Source organism: Lampris incognitus, chromosome 19 (genome assembly GCF_029633865.1).
Source record: "Lampris incognitus isolate fLamInc1 chromosome 19, fLamInc1.hap2, whole genome shotgun sequence".
Taxonomy (NCBI): domain Eukaryota; kingdom Metazoa; phylum Chordata; class Actinopteri; order Lampriformes; family Lampridae; genus Lampris; species Lampris incognitus.
Genome location: NC_079229.1, coordinates 18023523 through 18049258, shown reverse-complemented (window position 1 = coordinate 18049258; position 25736 = coordinate 18023523). Strand labels below are relative to the sequence as shown.

General features: G+C 43.1%; 1 protein-coding gene across 5 annotated transcripts in view; it reads left to right on the top strand.

The window, feature by feature from the left end:
• The window catches only part of phldb2b (pleckstrin homology-like domain, family B, member 2b), a 61473-nt gene extending 41197 nt beyond the window's left edge, over window positions 1-20276 (top strand). For 4 of the 5 annotated variants that reach the window (XM_056299283.1, XM_056299284.1, XM_056299282.1 and 1 more), the window contains 9 exons: window positions 1991-2080; window positions 4548-4691; window positions 5030-5129; window positions 7196-7346; window positions 13382-13472; window positions 14881-15027; window positions 16515-16734; window positions 17274-17359; window positions 17607-20276. In XM_056299283.1, the coding sequence (XP_056155258.1) occupies window positions 1991-2080; window positions 4548-4691; window positions 5030-5129; window positions 7196-7346; window positions 13382-13472; window positions 14881-15027; window positions 16515-16734; window positions 17274-17359; window positions 17607-17747 (1170 nt within the window). In that variant the 3' untranslated portion in view covers window positions 17748-20276. Of the gene's footprint in view, window positions 1-1990; window positions 2081-4547; window positions 4692-5029; window positions 5130-5428; window positions 5478-7195; window positions 7347-13381; window positions 13473-14880; window positions 15028-16514; window positions 16735-17273; window positions 17360-17606 lie in introns of those variants that run through there. The other variant, XM_056299286.1, reaches the window with a different exon arrangement.
• The last annotated feature ends 5460 nt before the right edge of the window (window positions 20277-25736 follow it).

Here is a 25736-nt window from a genome sequence, read left to right as displayed (position 1 = left end):
GTTGTAACTTAGATATAACAAAACAGAATTCTTATGCAGTGACTTTCAGATATATGTAACAAAACAGAATATGTATTCAGTAACTTTCAGATATATGTAACAACAGAATTTTTGTGGAGTAACTTTTAACAATGCAAACGGGAGCGAGATCTCTTATTAAAATACAATAAATTACACTTGTGAAACAGATGTAATTAGAGAAAAAAGTCCTGTTACCCTTTATAGTTTAGGTAGATAAAGGTCTCAGTCACATTTGAGTAAAATAATCCTATTTCTATAAATGTCATAGGATCTTTTTTTTAAAGATATTTTATTTTCACGGACCCCTTGCAATTACACCACGGACCACTAGGGGTCCGCGGACCCCCGGTCGAGAAACACTGATCTAGACAGCCAAAGCGCTTCACAGTGAAGGAGGGGGAAACTCACCTCAACCTATCACCAATGTGTAGCACCCACCTGGGTGATGCACGGCAGCCATTTTGCGTCAGAATGCTCACCACACATCAGCTTGAGGTGCAGAGGGGGTTATAATTGAGCAAATTACACAGGGGGATGATTAGGTGGCCAGATGGAGACAGCTAGGTTGGGGATTTTGCCAGGACACTGGAGGACCCCCTACTGTGTGATAAGTGCCATGGAATCAATCTATAATGACCTCAGTGAGTCAGGACCTCGGTTTAACATCTCATCTGAAGGACGGCATCTCCTACAGCACAGTGTCCCCGTCACTGCACTGTGGGGCACTGGGACTTGATTTTTGTTCCAGCAGCAACTCAGTTTTCCCAGGAGGTACCCCATCTAAGTAGTAGCCAAGCCCACCTGTCTGTCATTCAGTAGAGCCAGGATACATGTTGGTATGGCTGCCAGCCATATGTAGCCATCTTAACAGTTTCCCAAAATCGTCAAACTGGCTCTTATATATACATATATCATTTTGTTTGGCCGCTGCAAACTTGTCTCACTACTACTTATATACAAAGATAAATTATATACAGATACAAAGATAACATTTTGAAGAACGAATCTTGCTTTTATAAAGAAATAATTTTTTTACAACTGTGTAATAAATACACATTGAAACAAACCAAAGTAAGTTGATATCAACATCTTTTAAGCTGTTATTTAAGTAAAAAAAATATTGAAATAAAAATAAATTGTAATCAAATTGTGATAAATGAGTTATTTGGATGAAATAATAAATAAAATGTTTAAATAGAACAAAATTAATTAGAGCTATAGCCTAATACCGTTTAACCATCTCATAGTCATCACATCTCAATCAGAGTATAAACCAGCAAACGTGTACCTTGTAGAGGCAGGTAATTGGCGCCATCTGTTGCCGTGAAGATGTAACGACGTTTTTGCATTCATGCATACATACACATTCACGAGGAGGACCCGTTTTACAGATGGAGTTTACAAGAAAAAAAACCCAAAACTTTGCTTGTGTCTTGCATGTGTCAGGTCACTGCAGCATGTAGTGTGTAGAAATACCAAGAATAGTCCCCTACTATACTACACTTGCTTTTTTTTTATTGCACCTAACATTAACTCTACTGACACCTCCTTACACAAGTATTTGTTGTGCTGTTGTCCACAAATAAAAATCGTTGAGCTAGGTTCATTCAGTTTCCTCCAGCTCAAACATAATCCACTCAGAAAGGATCTGTCGTAGACTGCTTTTACTCTAACTGAAATGGTGCAAATATAAATGCAGAGACCCACTTGTCTACAAAGATTCATGGCTCCTAGTCGTTGCTTGTTTGTACATCTGCAGGAGAGCTAGCTGGCTGTCATATGTGGCCGACTTTCAGTGTAGCTTCGCCTTTACAAAACCCTCCATCCATCAGTATGTATTTGAATGTTCCTGGGCCACAGGGCAGGGAATAGGAAAAAAGGACCACCAGTAACCGATTCCTTTGTGTGTGTGTGTGTGTCTCTATGTGTTTGTCGTCTTCTGTCCCTTGCTACTCCTTTTGTCATTAAGGAGAAGGAAAACCTCACCACTCTGGAAAGAAAATACGGCGACCTCACCGGTGGGCGGGCTTTCAATCTCAGTCACGGCACTTTGAAGGAGGTATGTTTGATTGACAGCTGTCAGTTCCAACTCTCAAACCATCTGACTCTGGAGCACTTTGATGAGCCTGATCCGTCTGTGGACTCTCTCAGTCAGTGAGCTCCTCCCGCTCTCTAATCGGCAGGGTTTCCTTTTATCCTCCCATAGGAAATGGCTTCTCTGGCCATCACATATCAGTCATCTCATGACCATCACACATGTGCTGCTTGCTCTCCTGCTGACTTGTGGGCCCTCTCATTCCGCCTCTCCTCTCTCTCTCTTAAGAATGCTGAGGTACTTCCTCTTTTCCCTTTTTCATTTTCAACCCTATCCACATATTCTTCCGCTAGTCTAGCCCTTCTTTTCCTTCACGTCTTTCTTCTTATCAGTTGCTTCCCTTCCTACTCTTCCAACCACCCAATCCTTTAATCAAAGCAAGTTGAATTAAGAGTCAATTTCCTGTTCAAGGTCGAGCAGCAGGAAGTCAGGGAAGAAACAGGAAATAAGACGGTTGTTAACGAGTTTGGGCAGAGTCAGATTATTTCCTCTATCAGATCATTCTCCACAGCTCATACTCACATGTGTCTTAACATTGTGGTAACATTACAGATTGTTAACTGTTTGTCATCAAACTAACTTGTGAATAACTACTGTTTGTGTTGCGTGCTTAAAAAAAATCTTGATTTTTGCTTTGAAACTGATGAGAATGCAAAGAAAAAATGCTGAAACAGTCTAACAACTAAATTTATACTCACTGAGCGTCGCTAAAATAACATGTCTTCATTTGGCTGAATCACTCCATGCTATGCCTCACCCTGTCTTTCTCCCCCCCCACTTTTTTCCTTATGGTATGTTCCAGGGCTATGTCACAGTTAGTGAAATCAATGAAATTTACTCCCAGCTCGGGGGGGACCCCAAACCCGCCCTTGCCCCCATTCAGCCCAGTCCCTCCCCTGAGTCCGAGCCTAGCAGGTCCACTGACGACAGCACCACCAACCCAGCGGAGGATGAGGTGTGTGTGGGGATTTGTGTGGGTGGAAACGACTTATGTATATACTATCAAAGCCAAACCAAGATGTGCCGATCAGAGTCCATCGGTCGATTCTCCTTCATCAGAATTTTTCTTTTTACGTAATACTTTTGAACTTTCTTTTCTGCAAATATTCTAATTAATCTTCTATTCTGTCCTTGTGCTGACATTTTTCTCTTCCCCTCAAAGCACTTTCACTCCCGCTCTCCTTCCGACTGTCCATCCTCTTCCTCCTCCTCCTCCTCTTCCTCCCATCTAAATCCCCGCCCCCTCCCTAAAACACCCTCTGTTCATTGGCCAGAGAATATGGTGTCGTACCGTGAACCCTCCCCACTCCCCGACTCTTCACCTCCCCCCCTCCCTGTCAAAAAGCAACACCGTCGACCCTGGCAGGTAAAAAGTATGTGGGTCTTTCTGTCTTCCAGTGTGTGACTCTGCATGAAGACGTGTGTGGTTGTGTTTGTGTTTGAAACCGAGATGCATTTGTTCAGTGACATGCTCAAAAGATCATAAAAGCAGGGAAAAATCTGGACATCAGACAGATATTTTCAGCCTTGGGTTGCAAAAGATCACACTTTACAATGATGTGAAAACACAATCACATACTGTTCAAGCCTTAACACCACACCATCATGCACCCTCATGACAACAAGCTTGCATGCTACTGCAACACAAGACCACAATAAACACTAGTAAAACATCTCTCCACAATTTTACTTTTTTTTTCTCCGTGCATTCAAATATCCTTTTCGGCACATGTTGATCATCTTACATGACCATAGTACATCAAGACTTGTCTAGATTTACGAAGGGAAAGTTAAATGTAATTAAAAAAAATTGGCGATGGTGGGTTCAAGCCCCAGGGTAGTCCAACCTTAGGGGTCGTCCCAGGTCATCCTCTGTATGGAGTTTGCATGTTCTCCCTGTGTCTGCGTGGGTTTCCTCCGGGTGCTCCGGTTTCCTTCCACAGTCCAAAGACATGTAGGTCAGGTAAATCAACTGTACTAAATTGTCCCTAGGTGGGAGTGTGTGTGTGTGTGTGTGTGTGTGTGTGTGTGTGTGTGTGTGTGTGTGTGTGTGTGTGTGTGTGTGTGTGTGTGTGTGTGTGTGTGTGTGTCAGCCCTGTGATAGCCTGGCGGCCTGTCCAGGGTGTCTCCCCGCCTGCCACCCAATGACTGCTGGGATAGGCTCCAGCATCCCATGACCCGAATTCGGATAAGTGGCTTGGATAATGGATGGATGGCGATGGTGTTGATGCTTGACAAGGGCGAAAATTTCAGATAGTCTTTTCTGAACTGCCCAAATATACCTTGTAGTGTAGCTACGGTTTTAGCATTGTGTTTGTGTGGGTTTTTTTATATGTTTGGTATTTTGTTGAAAATGTATATTTATTTAAATAAGAAAATTGTACCATGTGTACATGCATGTCTGTGTGTGTGTGTGTGTGTGTGGGATCAGCATTTGCGTTTGCTGGAAGAGAGGAAGAGGAGTGAGAAGGACGTCGGGGGCCATTTAAGTGACACGTTACCAAGGAAGAAATCAACGCCCACCATGGCCTCCCAGTTCACCTGTGCAACACTGGGACACAGTTTCCCCACCAAGGTAGACACACACACACACACACACACACACACACACACACACACACACACACACACACACACACACACACACACACACACACACGCTAGTGCCATGAATGACACACACAAACAAACCACTCATTCATTATCATGCACTGTCTCTTCATCCATTCACCTCCTCTCAAAAAATAAAAAGAGCTGACAGTTTATACTCTCATAGATGATTTTAATTCCAATTTAGCATTCCTGAATTGGTCTTTGAATAAAGTTGTGTTGGTGTTATTGCAAAAATATTTCAAAAAGAAAGAAATAATGGAAATATCGATTTTCAAGGTCTTCTTTCTTGTTCCTCCACAGTCCCATCAGCCCCTGGTGCAGAGCACTAGCTGTGGCAGTATTTTACCCAGAATGCTCTCTGTTTCCAGTAAAGAAACAGAATCTCGCCGTCTGCATAAAGGTATGCAGAAACACACAAACACATACACACTCAAAGCACTGTTGTGTATACACAAGTCAATACACTGCATTGTAACACACACACACACACGCATGCATTTCTACACAGAAACACTCCTACATCCTTCCTCTGGTTGGCTGTTGTAACCCTATCAACATACACCCTCACTCAGTGTTTAAAACGCCATATAAGGTCCTGTCATCCTAATACAAATCTTAATTGTGTGCGAATGTATGCACGTGTCTGTCTCTGTGTGTGTTTGGGTGGATTATATGGTGTTTTGTTTGTTTATTTTTCAGTGGAGATAAAGTAGGAATGTGAATAAAGGGGAATGATCCCATGACGTGGTGTTCAGTGTGTGTGTGTGTGTGTGTGTGTGTGTGTGTGTGTGTGTCCCATTCATCTTAACCACTGAAGAGCAGAGACATGTATTCTCATTAAACCCAAACTCTCACCTGTCAATCAGATTAGAAAAATAGTTGCATCTCACATTTATTGTAAAGAAGAAAAATCAGATACTTTCACCATCAGATATTTTCAAATTGCAAATGTCATCCATTTTCTCAAGCACTTAGATTCACATTTGGTTGTGTGGTGTACTACTATATTATTTTACTGTACTTAAATTACTGTTTTTGTCTAAATGTAAGTTGAAGCCACAAACATGGACCAAAACTCTCCAGTGGGTCACTGTTAATACCCCAGTTGGTCCAACTATGTAGCATAATTTGGATGACAATCTAAATTTACCATATCTCACATATTATGTTGGCATTAATATGTGTGTTGAATTATGAGTGGACGATATGCAAAGATGTTGCGTATGTCATAATTTTATTACTCGATAATTGCACTTTCAGACAGATATGCGGGGTTAGGTTTAGTACCTCAAAGATTTTGTGTTGTGGGTTTAGCTGCAATAATGTGCAAGTTTATCTTAGCCAAGAGTTTATCCGGACCTGCAGTCCCCTTGGACCCTTAAGTTGGGTCATCAGATGGGTGGGTCTACTGTCTAGTGCCGATGGTACCAGATAAGTGTATTTGTGTGTGTGGGTGTGTGTTTGGGGGGGGGGGCATTCTTCCTTCAGTCATTATATGAATTGGTAAAAGCATCTGGGCCAGTCAGTCAGTCAGACAGTCAGTCACATTTATAAAAATCTCGATATTGTCATGTGTTATGCCTCTCTTTGGTTAGTTCTAAGTTAGATGTTTTTTTGCTGCCCTAGGGTGTTTTTTGGACCTCATGGTGTTTTTGTTGCATGTGGGTTTTTTTTTTGTTTTTGTTTTTTGTACTTGCACGGTATCCTATTTCCCTCCTACCTATTGAGTCATATATTTCATGCTTTTTGTTGGAGTGCATCTTTTTGGGAGCCCTACCTTTGGGATGTGATTGGAACAAGCAGCTGCATATTTCTGGTGCAGGTAGCATCATTTATTTTGCCTACAGAACCAAAAAGCAGTAACTGTGTAAGTAGGTAAACCATTGATTTCCAATTTAAAGGTTAATCTTCTGCTCTTAGCTGAAAACTGGAGCAGAAGTTGCTCGTTTGATTTGTAATATTTTTATAGGAAATTTGTGACATTGAATGAAAACCCTGGTTATGGTCATTGACTTTTAAAACATATAAAACATATTACTGCTGTTTGGCTTTGGAGGGCAGAGAACAGGTCATTTTAGGCTAGTGTGTGTGTGTGTGTGTGTGTGTGTGTGTGTGTGTATTCACGGTGGCGGGGCATTGTGAGCTGAGGTCGGTGCCCTGTGAGGAGACTGTAGTCCCCAAGGGAGGGGTACATACAGGTAACTAACATGGACACTCAAAACCACACACACACACACACACACACACACACACACACACACACACACACACACACACACACACACACACACACACACACACACACACACACACAGTAACTTTAGATATTTGTATGGCCTTAGTTACTCCACTACCGCCAGTAAATAAGTTGTTTTTCTGTGTGTGTGTGTGTGTGTGTGTGTGTGTGTGTGTGTGTGTGTGTGTGTGTGTGTGTGTGTGTGTGTGTGTGCACGCGCACATGTTCAGGTCAGCCTGGCTCACGAGCAGCCTCCCAGACCAATGTCTACCTTGATGCATTTGGTTACCGTGACAACCAGGCTTTTGACACAATGAGCGTGGACAGCACCGACTCCATAGAGACAAGCATCTCTGCCTGCTCCCCTGACAACATCTCCAGGTGAGTGCCTGTGTTGTGTGCATGTGTCTCTATGGAGGTTTTGTATTAACAGAAGGAGAGATGAGGGCCTACTTTGTGTCAGCCGTGAGAGTGTTCTTCTGGTGCGTGTGTGTGTGTGTGTGTGTTGGGAAAGTTAGGACCAAAAAATAGAGAACTGCCATTTTCACTTCAATTGGAAATGAATAGAAGATGTATTCCAGTATTTTCCCTCCTTAAAAATCTTGAGCCCATTGTGACCACATTCCTCGACAGACAGAATAAGGACAGAACATTAAGCTGAACGTTTCCTTTCTTTTCATAATGTCAAACATGGTCTGTTGAGAGAGAGAGAGAGGGAGAGAAGGGAGCCTTTGAGGGGAAAGAGTGAGTTAATGCAAAAAGTGTGTGGCGCTGCAAAGCAAAGGTTTCCCGCCTTTCATGGTTCCTCCCCGGAGAATGGTATATGTAAACCCATGTATGTGTGTCTGTGTTGTGGGGGAGTCTTGATTAGTGTTGAAGGGGTCAAATTACAAAATGAGAAAAACTTAAAACAGAAGGTGTGTGTGTGTGTGTGTGTGTGTGTGTGTGTGTGTGTGTGTGTGTGTGTGTGTGTGTGGCATTCAATCATTCAATCCCCTCAGGTTCAGATGAACTGAACGAACTGGCATGCATGTGGAGGTAGATTTGAGGGTCCAGCCCCCCAACTGGACTCAAACCATGTGTGGTGCTCTTCCCTCTCTCCCGTATACAGTGGTTGAGTCCACTTTGTAGTCTCCCCTTCTCTTGTTTCTCTGAGTGGTACAGTCTATTTCTGCAAATTGATTTTGTTTGGTCTCAAACCACTTGAAGGTTGTCTCCTGCATTGTTAAAAGTTTGGCTGGAATAACTGGCCTCTGGTACACTTTTTGTGGCTTCATTTAGGCTCCATAAGGTTGGATTGGATCATATTGGACTTGAATGCATTATGTATATGTGTGGAGGAGGCAGGACAATGCTGGATAAAAAAAGAGGCTGAATAGATTTTTTTTTTGGAGTACTTGAATATAGACGTGAAGCATTCGATGCTCTTTATCTCTTCAGTCTCTTCAGTGATGCGTCTTGCCATGTGACGGACTAAGTTCCATAGTGAAGAACATATTTAAAGCCATATTGGTTTGATTTGAACTGACTGGGTTGACCGAGGATGACTATGAGTGCAATTCCCTCTCGTCGATACAGGTAAGAGAATGGCAACAGGATTATAGGGAAGACCGTGAGGAAATGAGGGGGGAAAAGAGTGGGAGGTAGAGCGAAAGGCATTTTATTTTGAGTGACAGGACAGCTAAATGATGAAGAGTGGAGGAAGATGGTGACTGGAATTTTGTAGTCAGACTAGCCGTTCTGAGAAGGCTCAAAAAATATCCTCCATTACAAATTGCTGACTCCCTGACCACTTATCATTGCGATCAATTTGATGATGGGGTTGAATTCTCTAATTGAAATAGTGAGGTGTTCCTGATACTTGCAGGTACTATCGAATGAATTTAACTTTTAAATTTAACACCTGAAAACACTAATTATTATCTAAACTGTGCAGGCATCTCTTATCTTAAAATGTTCCTGACCCTAATCTCTTATAACCTCTTCATTCAATCCTCCAAGTTATCGGGCTTTTTGTCCCAAAAAGGATCTACAAGTATATGGATTAATATCTAATGAGCATACTTTTGTTTTTGTGGCTGTAATACACTGCATCGACATTTTTGATAAGATTACGTCACTCTTTTAACTACTTCTCCTCTGGTCTTGGTACCTTGACCTCACTGCACACATGGAGTAATGTGTGGATGAGCCCATTACCAAACTCAGAAAATGAAAGAAACAGGCGGGGTTATTGCATTTTGAAGCGACCAACCGCTGTTCTGATGGGCGGGGCTTCGAAGGACTGTGCTCTTCAGTGTCGAGGGGCAAATCGTTGATGTGGAACCTAAGCGCATGGTAACGTGCTAGTGATTTGACGTGAACAAGAGAAAAGCCTCCTGTCGAAAAAAAAAACAAAAAAACAACAACATTGACTTTAGTGAACTTTGCTGTTGTCATAACAACAAGGGGAACATGCATAATCAGTGTAATGGTGCTGTAAAACTGCAATATGCTTAAGCTTTGGAAGAACTAACCGGGCGCATTACAGCTAGCGTTGCCCTTACCTCCACGTGAAGCTCCTACAGAGCGCTGCTTAATAAATCCAGAAGCTATGAAAAGGAGACGAAGAGGATGACTTCATTGATGGAAATCAATGTTGCGGGAACATTTTACCACCACCAGACTTGAACGCTGAGCCAGAACAATGCCGACTGATGGCAAGCATTTAAGTAAACTGAATTTCGTGAGTCCAGTGAGCCTTGAAGAGAGCGCGATCAAATTCTTCGTCGACACAATCCATGTTGAAATGCAGCCATTTCTACTTTTGCTGGGTATATGAACAATTGAAATAAGTCCAGTTCTTTTGGTGTTCTCGCTTGATGTTTCGGTGCTCACGTCTGGTCAAGCAGTACTCTTCTGAACATTTAGATTGCTTTATACTCAACAGGAAACATTGATGATGTTGATGCCGAGTTTCACTGCACCCAAAGTAGCCCTCAAAAATTGGCTCATAAAATTGAAAGACTAGACCACCCATAAACACAAGATACCGATCTCTGACCCGTGTTTGTTTTACTCTGTGATGTGGATAGAGTTAAAGGTTTTGGCATGATTTGTCTTATCTGTTGACTGTTTAAGTCAATTAAGAAGACGTGGAGTCAGAAGCCCTTTTTCTCCTTCGAACCCTCGCTAATCTCTATTTCTTGCTCTTTTTCTCCCTCCTCCCCTGGGTTGTTTAGATTGACTCGAATGTGGACCAATCGTCTAAATGGCGCAGAAACACACTGAGTCCACTTACATTTGGCTCTGGATGAGAGAAACATATTGAGGGGGAAAAATTTATATTTGTTATGTATTTGTTATGACAAAGACACACACACACACACACACACACACACACACACACACACACACACACACACACACACACACACACACACACACACACACACACACACACACACACACACACACACACACAAGCACACGTACCTCCTTTGTGAAGCAGTGTCAGTGGTGAAGACAGAACATATGTTTACCATCTGTAACAGTCTGGAACTCACTAGTCTAGGTTTGTTGCTCAGGGACTTGAATAGAAAAGGACATAGCAGAGACAGAAAGAGAGCAAGACAGATGTGATTCTTACAATGTCTTGACATCCTGAGTGCCATTCCCAATAGATTTTCTAATATACACTCTCTTTCTTTCTCTCTCTGTGTCTCTCTATCTCTATCTCTCACACACTCTCCCTCTCTCTCACACACACTCCCTCTCTCTTTCTGTCTCTCACACACACTGACAGACACACACTCTCTCCCTCTCTCTCACACACACAAACACACACTGTGTCTCTCATACACACTCTTTCTGTCTGTCTCTCACTTTCTTTCTCTCTCACACACACACAGACACACAATGGCTGTCTCTCTCGCATACACACACATTGTCTCTCTCTCACACACACTGTCTGTTTCTCTCTCACACACAGATACACACTCTGTCTCTCTCATACAGACACACACTGTCTCTCTCTCTCACACACACGCGCACACACACATAGACTGTCTCTCGCTCTCTCTCTCTCTCTCTCTCTCTCTCTCTCTCTCTCTCTCTCTCTCTCTCTCTCTCTCTCACACACACACACACACACACACACACACACACACAGATGTTATGTAACCTGGGGGCTGGAACCAGAATGTTTCTTCGGGGCATGACTGCTCGAGTGTGTGCATGTGTGTGCTAAATTATGAAGCAGTTAACGCCAGAGTTTCTCAGACAGTACTTTCTTAAACCAAAGTGTATCCTCAAACTTGTATCAAAGCTCTACTCAGAAGGTCACACATATTGCTTTTAGTTTAATGGCAGGCTTTTTTGTGACTTTAAATCTTTCTCAAAGTTTACCAAAATCTTTGTCATGAGACTAAGTATGTCCAAGGCTCAACATTTTTGGTTTTTATTTTTCAAAGCCATCCAGCATGCCGAGTTTTGACACAAGAGGACACTGTTACATAACCTCACACGAACAGGAACAACTTCTGGATCCGTGGAAACATAAAATCCGGGTGAAAATCAGTTTAAACTGATCTGCTCCTTTTAAAAAATCCGGGTACTTTTTGGTGAAATTCGGTAAAAACCGAAAACGCTGAGCCTTGAGTATGTCCTACAGCAGTGATAGTTTGAACATTTGAAAGCGTAATGGTGGAGCTGTTAGAGAACTGGGGAAAGACATTTTGGAGAGTATGGGGTAATATAAACAGCCGGATGGTTGGCTGACAAGAGCTGCTGCTTTGTAGTCATTTGGATGCTGAACTGATCTCGAGGACCAACGCTGCTCAGTTCTTACAAGTTGCTGTTTACAAACGTCACCTCACCAACATGCATGTGTATATCGAAGCTAGTGTAAAGACAAGCGCAGAAACTAAAACTTCTGTCACACAACAAAGGAGTCACGCATGCTTGCAATTTGTCATTGTGGCTGCAAAGTATACCTTTAACACAATACACACACATACACTCACAGACATGCAGAGTGAGAGGAAAGAAGAGAGAGAGGCAAGAGAGAAGGAAAAGGGTTGCTGTTAAATCTTTGAAGTCTGGATCTTTTTTTTTTGCGTGGATTTTTCCCCTTTTTTCTCCCCAATTGTCCAAATACCCCACTCTTCCAAGCCATCCTGGTCGCTGCTCCACCCCCTCTGCTGATTCAGGGAGGGCTGCAGACTACCATATGCCTCCTCCGATACATGTGAAGTCGCCAGCCGCTTCTTTTCACCTGACAGTGAGGAGTTTCACCAGGGGGACGTAGAGCGTGGGAGGATCGCACCATTCCCCCACTTCCCCCTCTACCCTGAGCAAGCGCCCCGACTGATGACCGACTGGAGGGAGGCGCTAGTGCAGCGACCGGGACACATACCCACATCCGGCTTCCCACCTGTAGACATGACCAATTGTGTCTGTAGGGATGCCCGAACAAGCCGGAGGTAACACGGGGATTCGAACTGGCGATCCTCGTGTTGGTAGGCAATGGAATAGACCGCCACGCTACCCAGACGCCCCAGATCTGGATCTTTTTTTTTTTTTGATGCTTTATGGTAAGGAGCTGTAATGGACTGGTGGCCTGTCCAGGGTGTCTCCCACCTGCCACCCAATAACTGCTGGGATAGGCTCCAGCATCCCACGACCCTAGTTAGGATAAGCGGCTTGGATAATGGATGGATGGATGATAAGGAGACAAATAAGCTACGGGAGCCAATAACCATGTATATTTACAGGATGATTAGCAAAAAAAAAATCTCCTGTCATCAAGCACAGGTTTTGGGCTAACAGCTTAAAAAAAACACAGTGTACTTCCAGAAAACGGAATCTGAATCGCTGGAGGCTTCAGAAAAGGTCCCCAAAGCCTGAGTGCTCCTTTTTTCCACCATCGGACCTTGTAGTAAGGTTGAAGAAAAGATGGTAAAGGCAAAGACTGGGTGGACTAATTTAGAGAGGGAGAAGGTGAGGCTGGGTGGGGTGAACAGAGGGAGAGGAAGGTGGTGGAGAGGGTGTGATGGAAGAGAACAGAGTGGTGAATGGAAAGAGTTGAGGAGGTTACAGCCTCGACTCAATCCACGTGTTACTTTTTGAAGTGAAAATGAGAAGCAGCCGTCCTTTTTACTGTCGCCATCATATACAAGCTTGCAGGCACGTGCGCAACCCCCCACGCGCACACACACACATTTTCTGAAGTATTCAGGCCTGCTGGATAACATCAGAGTAGATCAGAGCTTGCACCCATCTTTGTGTGACAGAAAGTTGTTTTGTGCTGACCACATGCCAAGCTGTTAGTTGTACTACAACTTTTAAACATGTTTCTCTGTGTGTGTGTGTGTGTGTGTGTGTGTGTGTGTGTGTGTGTGTGTGTGTGTGTGTGTGTGTGTGTGTGTGTGTTTCAGTGCCAGTACGTCGAATGTGGCCAAGCTGGAGGAGATGGAGCGTCTGCTAAGGGAGGCCCAGGTTGAGAAGAGCCGCCTCCTAGAAAACAAGGTCACTAAGAGAGACATTCACACACATACACATTTCTATACATGTGTGAAACTCACACTGCTTCTCTCTCCACCTTCCCCATTCCCCCTGCCTTTCATGTACATTGTCACTTGACATGCTTCCTCAAGGTGAAGGCATGTTTATGGATATTTTAATGTGTATCGTTTGCGTGCCTAAACTATTCAAATGAAATCACTCTTTGCTTTCTCAAATCAACTCGTTCACACAAACACACACACACACACACACATACACACACACAGATTGTGTCCATGCATAATGAGTTTGGCTTATGTACAGACACAGCTATGTCGTGAGGCACTGCAAAATCACCCTGAGTGGGTTGTTTACTACCTACCATTTAAAACTGATTTTCACCAATAAAACATTATTAAAAAAAAAGACTGAAGGTTTTGTTGTTAACGATGCATTTATGTTGGCCAATTGGATGTTGCAGTGTACATCTAACTTGTGAGCAATGCTAAAAGCATGTTGTGTGTTGAGTAGCAAAGTTATTCTTATCGCCATAACACACTGGTAATTGGCACATATCAACAAGTACACTCTTATTCATTTCTATACTTTTTTTGTTGTTAATCTTCCTTCACCCTGCTTCTGTGTGTGTGTGTGTGTGTATAAATAAATATATATATATATATATATATATATATATATATATATATTAAGATAGATGTAGGAAACAACTTTGATTCATAGCAGTACAAGCTTGTACTGCCATGAATTAAAGTTTTTTTCCTACATCTATCTTAATATTCCGCTCCTCAGTTGTTGAGCACTTTTATCTACACCATTGACAGTTTCTGAAAAAAAACGCTATATGTGTGTGTGTGTGTGTGTGTGTGTGTGTGTTTATTTATTTATTTTTATTTATTGTTATTATTATAGTATATGGGCGGCATGGTGGTGTTGTGGTTAGTGTGGTCGCCTCACAACAAGAAGGTCCTGGGTTCGAACCACAGGGTTGTCCAACCTTGGGGGTCATCCCAGGTCGTCCTCTGTGTGGAGTTTGCATGTTCTCCCCTTGTCTGTGTGGGCTTCCTCTGGGTACTATGGTTTCCTCCCACAGTCCAAAGACATGTAGGTCAGGTGAATCGGCCTTACTAAAAATTGTCCCTACGTGTGAATGTGTGTGTCGGCCCTGTGGTGGACTGGCGGCCGGTCCAGGGTGTCTCACCACCTGCCGCCCAGTGACTGCTGAGAGAGGCTTCAGCATCCCGCAACCCAAATTCGGATAAGCAGCTTGGATAATGGATGGATCTGTGTGTGTGTGTGTGTGTGTGTGTGTGTGTGTGTGTGTGTGTGTGTGTGTGTGTGTGTGTGTGTGTGTGTGTGTGTGTGTTATGATGTGTGTTTGCGTTAATATTCACATGCTTGGATCTGTGCCCAGGAGCGAGAGATGGAGGTGCGGAAGCAGGCCTTGGAGGAGGAGAGGAGAAGGAGGGAGGACCTGGAGAAACGGCTGCAGGAGGAGACCAGCAGACGACAGAAACTCATCGACCGTGAGGTGAAACTACGAGAGAAACAGAGAGCGCAGGTGAGAGAGAGGTGAAGAAAGGAAGGTGTGAATGATGAGCATCTGATAAGTGTTTTTCTGTGTACATTGTGTGTTCTGAACACCTACTGACCACAAACACTACAAGCTGCATACTGCAAGAAGTGTGGGTCATTGGTGAGAGGCTGGGGGTTGTGCAGTCATAGAAGACTGGATGGCAGGAGTGTGAAGTTGACCTTATGGCCATTATTCAGAGCGAAAGAACAGAAGTGGCCAAAGGTCAACCATGGCAGGCCATGTGGTGGGGTTCTCAACGCGAAGCAAATCAAAAGGAGGCCTCAATCCCATCAGTTAGTGTCACATCCAAACAACTCACAGAACTGCGTTTCTTCCCCTAAGAAACTGGGACATCTTGTCTGTTACGCTATCACTCTGAATTCTCATATCATATCAAATTAAATTTGAATTTGCATACCAACAAAAGTGTTTCCAAGATGAAAGGAGGAGTTGATATTTTGAAAAAATGAGCACACAAATATAAATATGCATGCATAACAAGGGAATGCTGAAAGTGTGGCAAGAACTGAAAACTCAAATCACGCTGTTTAGTCCAAAGGCAGAAACAAAGTAAGAGACATTGCAGTTCACTGTTAAACAAGAAGAGAGTTGGAAACTATTAAATAACTATAAAATAAGAGTAGCGTTTTGTGAAATGGAGGGCAACAAGGAGCCTGACTGCCCAGAGAGAATGCCAAATAATCTTAGGACTGAGGTGTATTATTATCAAGAATTTTTTTAGTAGCCAACTCTTAAGTGTTTTTGAGAACTTCGCACAATGTTTATGTTCATATTTTGCACCTTTCGCCTTTAAATTATTTTGAAAAATTACTCTCTCTGCTAATCTCGACTCCACCTCCCCATACTAATAGAAAAACCTGTAAGACAACTAATCACTGGCCACTGGGTAGGCCTATATTTTTTCACTATACTTAATTTAACCTTGAAATTTGAGACATTTTTGACACAAAAATTCAAATATAGACTTGAACTCAATTAAATGTCTGTTCCAAATATCCAGCATGATGTTTGCTGTTAAAGTGACGGGCCTATCCTTTAACAAGCTAGCTGACCTGAGGTGTGTCTGGGTGGCTTGGAGGAGACTGCAGTTTCCTTCATGGGCACTGGGTAGCGCTAACGGGTAACATAAACACACTGCAGTATCAGATTCCTCAGCCCATTCAGATATATATTATCCTCCTGATGTTATGCTGTTTAGAAAACAAATATAGCACACATATATTGTCATATTGTTTAATCTGATTTTATTATCAGACATGAAAATGTTCATTATACTAATATTCAAGAAAGTCCTGCACCAGTTTCAAGACATCTAATGACATGCCTTTACCAGCGTGTAATCACATTTGATCCGGGTTATGTTTCCATTTCTCCAATATTATGGCCATTTCACGATTTTCAATTTGACACCGTTTCCAGCTCATTGTCCTCTCTAACGCTTCCCTCTCCAGTCCCGTCCCCTGACACGCTATCTGCCCGTGCGAAAGGACGACTTTGATCTGCGAGCACACATTGAGTCGGCAGGCCACAGTGCAGACACCTGCTTCCACCTTTCCATCACGGAGAAGACGTGCCGTGGCTACCTGATCAAGATGGGCGGCAAGATCAAGACGTGGAAGAAGCGTTGGTTCGTCTTCGATCGCAACCGACGCACGCTGTCCTACTACGCAGGTGAGAGGATAGAAGATACATGTACACACAGACACATAGTGAAACAGAGAGTGGCATACACACACACACACACACACACACACACACACAATATCGCCCTATACTTGTGGGGACCCCTCATTGACTACATAATTCCCTAACCTTAACCACAATAACTACATGCCTAACCTAACCTTAACCTAATCCTAACCTTAACCCTAAACCCAAGTCCTAACCCTAAAATAGACCCTTTTCCTCATGGGGACCCATAAAATGTCCCCACAAGGAAGGTGGTTTCAGGTTTTTCTATCCTATTGGGGACATTTGGTCCCCATTAGGATAGAAAAAACCTGGTATACACACACACACACACACTGAGGGTGTATGCAAGTGAATGCAAGCCAACATACAAACACACATACACACTCAAATTTATAAATATACATCGTGTATGCACGCAAAGACAAAGAAACACAACAGCAACAGTGCAGATCAGCTTTCTTTCTCCATCATAGTGACTGGCGTTATAGCTGTTGCATTTTTGTTTTCCCTTCCTGCAGACAAACATGAAGCCAAGCTGAAAGGAGTAATCTATTTCCAAGCCATTGAGGAAGTTTATTATGACCACTTGAAGAATGCACATAAGGTGTGTATGTGTAAGAGATAAAGAGGAAGAGAAGCAATCAATGCTGCCATCTAATAGAAATATTTCTGTATGTTCTTTCATTAACTCCAGTTCCATTCTTCCCTGTCACCAAATCTTCCTCCCCTGGCTTCTCTCCTTCATTTCTCTCACACCCCTGTTTCCTTCTCTTTCTTAATCTCTCACCATCTCTTATACCCTCCTTTTTGTCCCCTCCTTCACTCCTTTCCTCTTATTTTCTTTCCATTAGAGCCCGAACCCTTCCTTGACCTTCAGTGTAAAGACCCATGACAGGGTCTACTACATGGTCGCTCCCTCTCCCGAGGCCATGAGGATCTGGATGGACGTCATAGTCACCGGCGCAGAGGGATACACACAGTTCATGGTGTAGTGATGAGACCAGGGCCAGTGGAATATGACCAGCGTAAAATGGGTCAGACCAGTTCACCCAGGGCTTACCTCCCATGCCTTCGTCTGTGACTGACTTGTGTTTTGTTTTGCAGTACCTGTGTGGATAGTAGGGTCTACACCACCACCCCCCGGGATTTACGGCTATCTTCGATAAATAAAGCCATGTTCATCGTTCGCTTGTGCCTTCCTGGATTGCAAGATGCAGGTTGCCATTTTACGTGATGCATTTGGATGGAACTTTTAACAGAAAAGAAACAGAAACCGAGTCGGTTAGCTGCAGCGGCTTGCTACAATAATATTTTCGACTGGCCAAGCAGAGCACTAAAAGTTATCAAGCCTTGCTGTTCTGAAACAGTGTGCCTTGGAGAGAGCTCAAGCATAACTAGAGATTTTGCTGTAGTCAAGTCAAGTCAAATCAATTTTATTTGTGTAGCCCAATATCACAAATTACAAATTTTGCCTCAAGGGGCTTTACAGCAACACAACATCCTGTCCTTAAACGCGTAAAGGAAATCAATATTAAAACATTTACTTGACTTTGATTTTATTTGTCTTGCTGGGTTTCAGAAGAGAAAGGGCTTTTCAAGGGAAAGCACTGGCATGTATCTCACCTGCCAGGGTCGTTTGATTCAGATGATGCATCACTTTTGGTATGACACCTCTGCCTGGGACTGTCACCACTCTTATCTGTGATTTTTACACTAAGTAGTTTTTTTTTTGTTGGTGTTTTTCTTTCATGCCAACATGACTTTGACCACAGCTATGCTAAACTTTCTTTGACTTTTGTGTTGTGCTGACAGTATACTCAGAATGTGACTTTATCGTCAGTCGTTAGTGTAAATTTATTGTAGTCTGAAAATCTAAGAGACAACACAGGTTCCTCTTAAGACATGTCCAGAGACAACTGGTCACATGACATTTGTTATGCTTCAATGGTTTTCTATGTGGGCTGAATACGTACTGCTCGAGCTGAAATAGTGTATTCTAATATGCCTTTTCCAGCTGGATTGCATTGCAGTCACATCCTCAGGTCATAACTGTGTGTGCATGCATCTGCTTGCATGCATTGTATATATTATCATAGGCATGTGTGCTCAGAAGTGCCTACTGGTGGATATGTGAATTTACTTTTACCAGGACTATGTCACATACTGTAGCTAAAAGATGCTTTTCCTCTGTAGGGAACTGTACCCCAAGCCAATACTGTGGTATTACCTTCATCTACAGTAAGATTTATATGAGTGCCTTTCCTCACCGTAAACATATACTAAACTCATGATTGAGTTCAATATATTGTTCTAGGTTCACAGTACAGTGTGGTCAGAATCTTAATAGATCTTTCCAGTTAGTTAAATTAGATTACAGACTCCTATGCAGATTCAAATCGCAATTCTGTTTTGTGTGTTTTTCATATTTTGTGTCAAATCCTGTTTTTAATGTATTGTATTTACTGTGTTATCAGAGCCATAGCCAGATCTCTTAACTATAGCGGCAAGCTTCCTCCGCTAAGAAAAGCAAGGAAAACATGGAACATTTGTATTTCAGTATGAAAACAAGGAAAAGCTACATGCAATAAGAGGAGGTCTGCGTTTAAGATGTCAACCGGGTAAAATCCATGGGACACAAAGACGCTTCAGTTCATCCCACTTTTACCATAGGAAAAAAAAAAGGAGACTGATGATCCTTTTGCTGCTTTTGTCCTTTTTGATTTTGTTGTTTTTATGATGACTTCTTTCCTCCAATGGATCAGCTAATAGGACGGTGTAACAATCAGCTGTAAATGACTGTTTTCTTACAGCTTGGCATCAATTGTAGAAGTAATATAATTTGAATGTATCAATAAGATACAATGAGTTTTTCGTTTTCTGGTAGGTTTTTGTTGACCGGTACTGCTCTAGCAATAAGAGAGATGTCTGAGGAATGGAGGACATGTACAACATTAGTCTGCAGTGCACCTCCTCGGTTTCTGGAACAGATTCTCATTTCTCATATTGACCAAAAACACATTTTATGCACAGAAACTTCTATATTTGTCTCATTGCTTTGACTGACTGTCCATGATGTCGACTTTATGGAAGGTGTATCAAATTAAGATTGTGTTTTTAGTGTGTTGCTCTGCATGACATATCAAGCACGGTGTTGCTCATTGTTACCAACAGACGAGACTGTTACCAGGGAAGGTTATATTCCCATATATTGTAAAACTTTTTTTTTCTAATTTACAATTGTGTAAAATGGCCGCTCTATTCAGATTATAATCTATTTATGCTATTACCCATGCATGTACCCTAATTTTGTATTTCTATACAACCAATAAAGTGATATATTTTACTTGTATTTCATTTAGCTCTGCAAATCTCAGTGATGCCTGATCTTCTGTAGGTATTTGCTAGCTGTTACCGCTCCCATTTGGTCTGCACTCCTGCAGGACTCAACCAAGTAATATTTATTCTTACAAACAAGAAAAGCTATCGCAAACACTCCCAACTTAGAAAAGAAACAAGGTTAATGTGTGTGTAACTTCATCAGTTGTTGAAAACAAAGATAATAAATTACCTTTCTACAAATGCACTTTTACTACCTCAGAAAATCAACAGCAGCGTATATTTTACCATGCTTTTCATTCAGTTTTGTCTTTTTGAGTCTTGGGCTAGTTCATGGAGCAGTTGTCTCCAATATGGCACTGGAGACCAAAAACAGGTGTGCTTCCATTCCAACCAGCTGATTTCACTGATAAACACACATGACCTACTGAAGGGGGTGACTGGTTGGAGTAGATGTCTTGATGGATGCTCAATAATTCAGGAAAGAATGTCGCAGGAAGTTGAATCAATTCATCTGGGCATGTTTATTGAGAGAAATGTTTCATCATTCATCTAAGGGAGCTCTTCAGTCCCAACTGACTGCAGGTATCCCCACCCTTATAAAAGATACAGTGGCATAACTACCAAAAACAATGATCAATTTCATATGCAAATTAACATGATCATTAACTAGAGTTACCATGGCCATGTGTACTATTCACAGAGGATTTGGGAATGTTTGCAATCACAGCATTGTAAGATGGTGACAGATGTACCCCCCCCCCGGGTCCAGGGATGGTTGTTCCCTCTTCACAGATGGCTCCTTTGACTCCCCGTTCAAACCAGTGTTCCTCCCTATCAAGGATGTGCACATCCTCATCATTGAAAGAGTGGCCACTGGCCTCTGAATGGGTGTAGACTGCAGAGTCCTGGCCTGACGTGTTTACTCTTCTGTGTTGTGCCATCTTTGTGGCCAGCGTCTGTCTGGTTTCCTCGTTGTACAAGTCACGCTATATTGCTCTTAGGCGCGGCCCGTTCATATGGGCAGGTGGGGCGGCCCCACTAAAAAAAAAAAAAAAGCATTCACCCAAAAACATAGTTCCTCCTCATAAACTATTTTTTTACATAATTTACATTTCAATAAATATTACCTAGTTTTTGTGCAATAAATGAGTCAAACTAGTCACAATTTCTGATCCTTGAAAGTTAAAATCGTCATTTTAAGTGGTTCGGTCTCATTTTAGTGCTTTGCGCAATACTGGGGCAGAAGACCTCAGCGCCCCACTTTCGCTGTCAGATTTATTATAGCGCCTTGTGGTCAAAGATGGGAACTGCAATAAGCGCCAATAAAGGCTCATTGGGGCCGAAATTAGTCTGCTTTAAACTCCAATACTCTGCAGCCCTCTACCGTTTTCTTGAGTTTTAGACTACTGCAGAAATGGTGACCAGCGCTGTTGCACCTGCTGTTTCTAACAGTGTAGAATTTATTTAAAAAAAAACGGTTTGAACGACTACAATTACAAGACAAGTTAGTAATTAAGCAGCTTGTCCTGATAGCCCGGACATTAACATTACTCAGCGAACGAAGGACAAAGGGAAAACCTACAACAGGACATTTTCGCGAACATGGTAAGAAAAACCATGGCCATGTGGCTGCTCAACGCGGAATACAGTATTCTGTTTCCTGTTCCGGTCATCTGTAGCAGGCTCAGGACAAGGGGGCATGTGGAGTAAGACGAGTGATTTGAAGCGCTTTTCAGAACGGGCTAAGAAACACGAGGCACATTTACATGGCGCTGCGCTATGAAACCAGCCACGCTTGGTCAAGCTAACATAGCACAGCACAGCTTGACGAGAGAGCTGCCGTGTGAGTGTGCGGAATCACAAGAAGGCCGCGGGCAAAACCCGGCACATTCTGGCGACTGCGTAACATTCTGTGGAGCATTTGAACTAGCACTTAGAGGACACGACGAGACGGAATCATCCGATAACCCCGGCGTCTTCCGTGGCCTTGCGGATTTAGTCTGGTCGTCCGGTACTGCAAATGCAAATGCAGGAGCGCCTAGAAAAGGCAGCGGTTCTCGAAGGTACGTCCAAAAGTAACCCGAGCGAGCTGCTCGATTTCATGCTGGTGTAAACTACTAATAAGACCCGTTAGTCCCAAGCTAACGAGTCTGACCCTTTAGCCGAGCGGTTAGTGATGACGCCTTGTGGTGCAGTACACTCGTATCGAATCCCGCACCGGGCAAGAAAATAACCGGTTACATTGGGATGTGTTATGCAGGACCTGAGAAACGCAGAACTCATGCCAGTGCAGGCTGACGAAACTACAGATGTTTCTACACACTGCCACCTCGTTATTGTATTGCGTTACAGGCTCGGCTAACACTGTACAGGAGAGCTTTTCTTTTTTCTCTCTCAAAGCGATTGATGGAGGCACGACTGCAGTCAGTCTCCAAAGTGCATCTGGAGCAGCCGAATGTGGTTTGTTCACCGGAGAAGGAGACGGACAGGAATAGGCTAATAGCGCAGATATTTAATGGGGCTAGTTTAATGCGAGGGGCAACAGGTGGAGTGAGGAGAAACATTCAGGATGTTTATCACAACGCACGTTTGTAACGTGCATGGATAAGTAGACACGTTAGTCCTTGACCCCTTTAGTCGAGCGGTTAGCGATGTCTCCCGCCGTTCGGGCGATACGGGTTCGCGTCCCGGCCGCGGCAGTTCCTGTGGTTGCCTCCCGAATTCGTTACATTGGCGTCAGAAGTGGGATGGTGAGACCGTAAGGCCGTCGGAAGCGTATGCGCCCAGAGGCGTAAAGTAGCTGATATGCCTAAGCGCTTCCCGAAGAAGGGGCGTAGTATAACGGTCATGGATAAGTAGACACGTTGGTGCTTGACTTAAACCCTTTAGTCGAGCGGTTAGCGAAGTCTCCCGCGGTGCGGGCCATACGGGTTCGCGTCCCGGCCGCGGCAGTTCCTGTGGTTGCCGCCTGAGTTGGCTACAATATAGTTATGCACAAAAGCTGAACTTGGCGATGCAACAGGCCGTTTCCTCGATAACGCCAGTGTGTTGCTTTTTTCTCTCTTTCTTTCCTGATATCAGTGGCTTGTCTACCCATTTCTCACGTTCTCCGATGAGAACTGCCATTTTGGACAAGATACCGCGCGCATCACAGACGCGTTGGGACTTCCATAGTCGTGCTGTCGTCCTCGACAAAGTACAAGCACCTGGAGAAACCCCGTCATGTGAGACTTTTATTTGCTGACTTCTCTTCGGCTTTTAACAAGATGCAACCTCACATTTTGATCGAGCGGCTTGCTTCTTATTTTAATTTACCTGATCAGCTTTTAATGTTGCTTTTAAACTTTTTAACAGACAGAATCCAGCAGATCTTAGTTAATGGAGCATTACCCAGTGTCCCGGTCTCAAACACGGGCTCGCCCCAGGGATGCGTTCTTTCCTCCCTGCTTTTTATTGTGTATACAGACAACTGCAGGTCTTCTGAAGAGGGTAGCTACCTGGTGAAATTCTCTGACGATACCGCACTTTTGTCTCTTCTCCAGGGCTCAGGGTCAGATCACGGTTGTGCCCTACCTGCCTTTGTTGATTGGTGTCAAAAACTAAGGAACTTGTCATTGATTTAAGGAGGAACAGTGATCAACCCAAAGCTAGCACTATACATGGCGAGGGTGTTCAAATTGTTGACGCTTATAAGCACTTGGGAACTGTGTTCGACTCCCAACTCAAGTTCGACGTGAACACAGATTCTATTGTCAAGCCTGGACAACAAAGAATTCCCTTACTGCGGAAGCTTCACTCCTTTAATGTTTGTAAGACCATCTCATGTATTTTCTACCAGTCATTTATTGAGAGTCTTTTAACTTTCTCCTCTATTTGTTGCTTTAATGGGCTGCCTGTGAAGGACAGGAATAGCCTAAACAGTATCGTTAAGGTCTGCTCCAAAACAATCGGAGTCCAGCAGAGATCTTGTGCTCCCTCAGGGGGAGACATGTGGCCCAGGAAGCAGAGGGAATTATTAGCCAATCTGACCACGTCGTGTCTAGTAAATTCACTGTAATGCCCTCAGGCCGGCGCTATACAGCGCCCCCTAGGAAAGCAAATCGCTATTCTAAGTCCTTCATTCCTTCTGCTGTCAGGCTGTTAAATGCTGAGAGTAGTCTTTTTTAATGAATGCTTTATACTGTTTTAAACCACAGTAGTTGATTTATAACTTGGTTGTTTGCATGGCTTGTGGGCCTGTACGTTCACTGAATGTTGTATAGGAATGTAACGTGCAATGCATCTTAGGATGCTTCATTTATTTATTTATTATTTTCTTTTAACTTATGTGAATTTTTTATTCTTCGCCTGGTCCTCGTGTGAGTCTGCATGCAAGGCCAGACGAGGTTGACAGTGTGCATCTCTTGCCCATGTACTGATCTGTCTATTGGCTCTGACATACTGATGATTGCCACATGTCTGTGAGTTTGGGTAGATTATAAAACTGAATTGCCCTTCTGGGATAAATAAAGTTGTCTGAATTTGAATCTGAATCTGACTCAGCACAGTTTATGAGAACAAGTGGTTTTTGCTCGAATGCTTCAACACTATTCAAGCGTCTCGAGATTTTGACTCAACCACAGTCAGAGAGACTAAAGGTTTCTGTCGTATGCTGGTGGATAAAGAATTTATTTTTTTCCTAGACTTGTTCCACCAAATCATGTCCCGTGTAGACGCACTTGTTGCGCAGCTTCAGAAGAGAAATATTGATGCTGTGCAAACACATCATAGTCTATTTCAAAAGTTCACGACTCCGTGCCTTCTCTTTGTGTTCGACACATCGATGCTGATGCAGGGTCTAGACCAGTGTTCCCCAACCAAGTCCTCAAGGAACACCTATCCTGCAGATTTTTATGATAACCTTGCACAGGTAGCCCTGCTTGTACTTACTCAACCAATCATCTCACAGCACTTAATTATGCAAGGTGTGCAACATCTGACATAATTCACTGCTGATTGGTTGAATAACTACAAACAGGTACCTATTCAGGGTTACAAAGAAAATCTGCAGGATAGGTGTTCCTTGAGGACTGGGTTGGGGAACACTGGTCTAGACAAGGGAACGCTGCAAACTTGCAGCGAATGGCATACGAGGTGTGTGACACTGTAATTGCCAATGCGAGGGATAGGTTTGCTTTTACTGAGCACTTGGCTGCAGCTATCCTGTTTGAAAGTGAACGTTTTCCTGAATACTCAAAAGACTTCTTCACAGGAGCATGAAGGACGGCAGTCGATGCATATTCAATGTTAAGCAAACCACGTCTGCGAGCAGAACTTTCACTCGTGTACAAGAACCTTGACTTCAGGACATTGAGCAGCACAATGGCATTGTTTAATTTTTTCACCATAACAACTGACAGGATGTGTTTTCAGAAACTTTGAAACTACTTCGCATTCTGGTCACTACACCCATGGCGACCGCAGAGTCTGAGCGATGCTTTTCCACACTCAAAGGAATAAAGAAATTTCTTAGCAATACCATGTCACAGGACAGACTAAATGCATTGACAATGTTGTCAATAAAGCTGTGATCAGTAAATTTGCGCATCTGAAAAATTGGCCTGCCAAGTTCTTGTATAAGTGAGGTGACAGGATGGGACTGT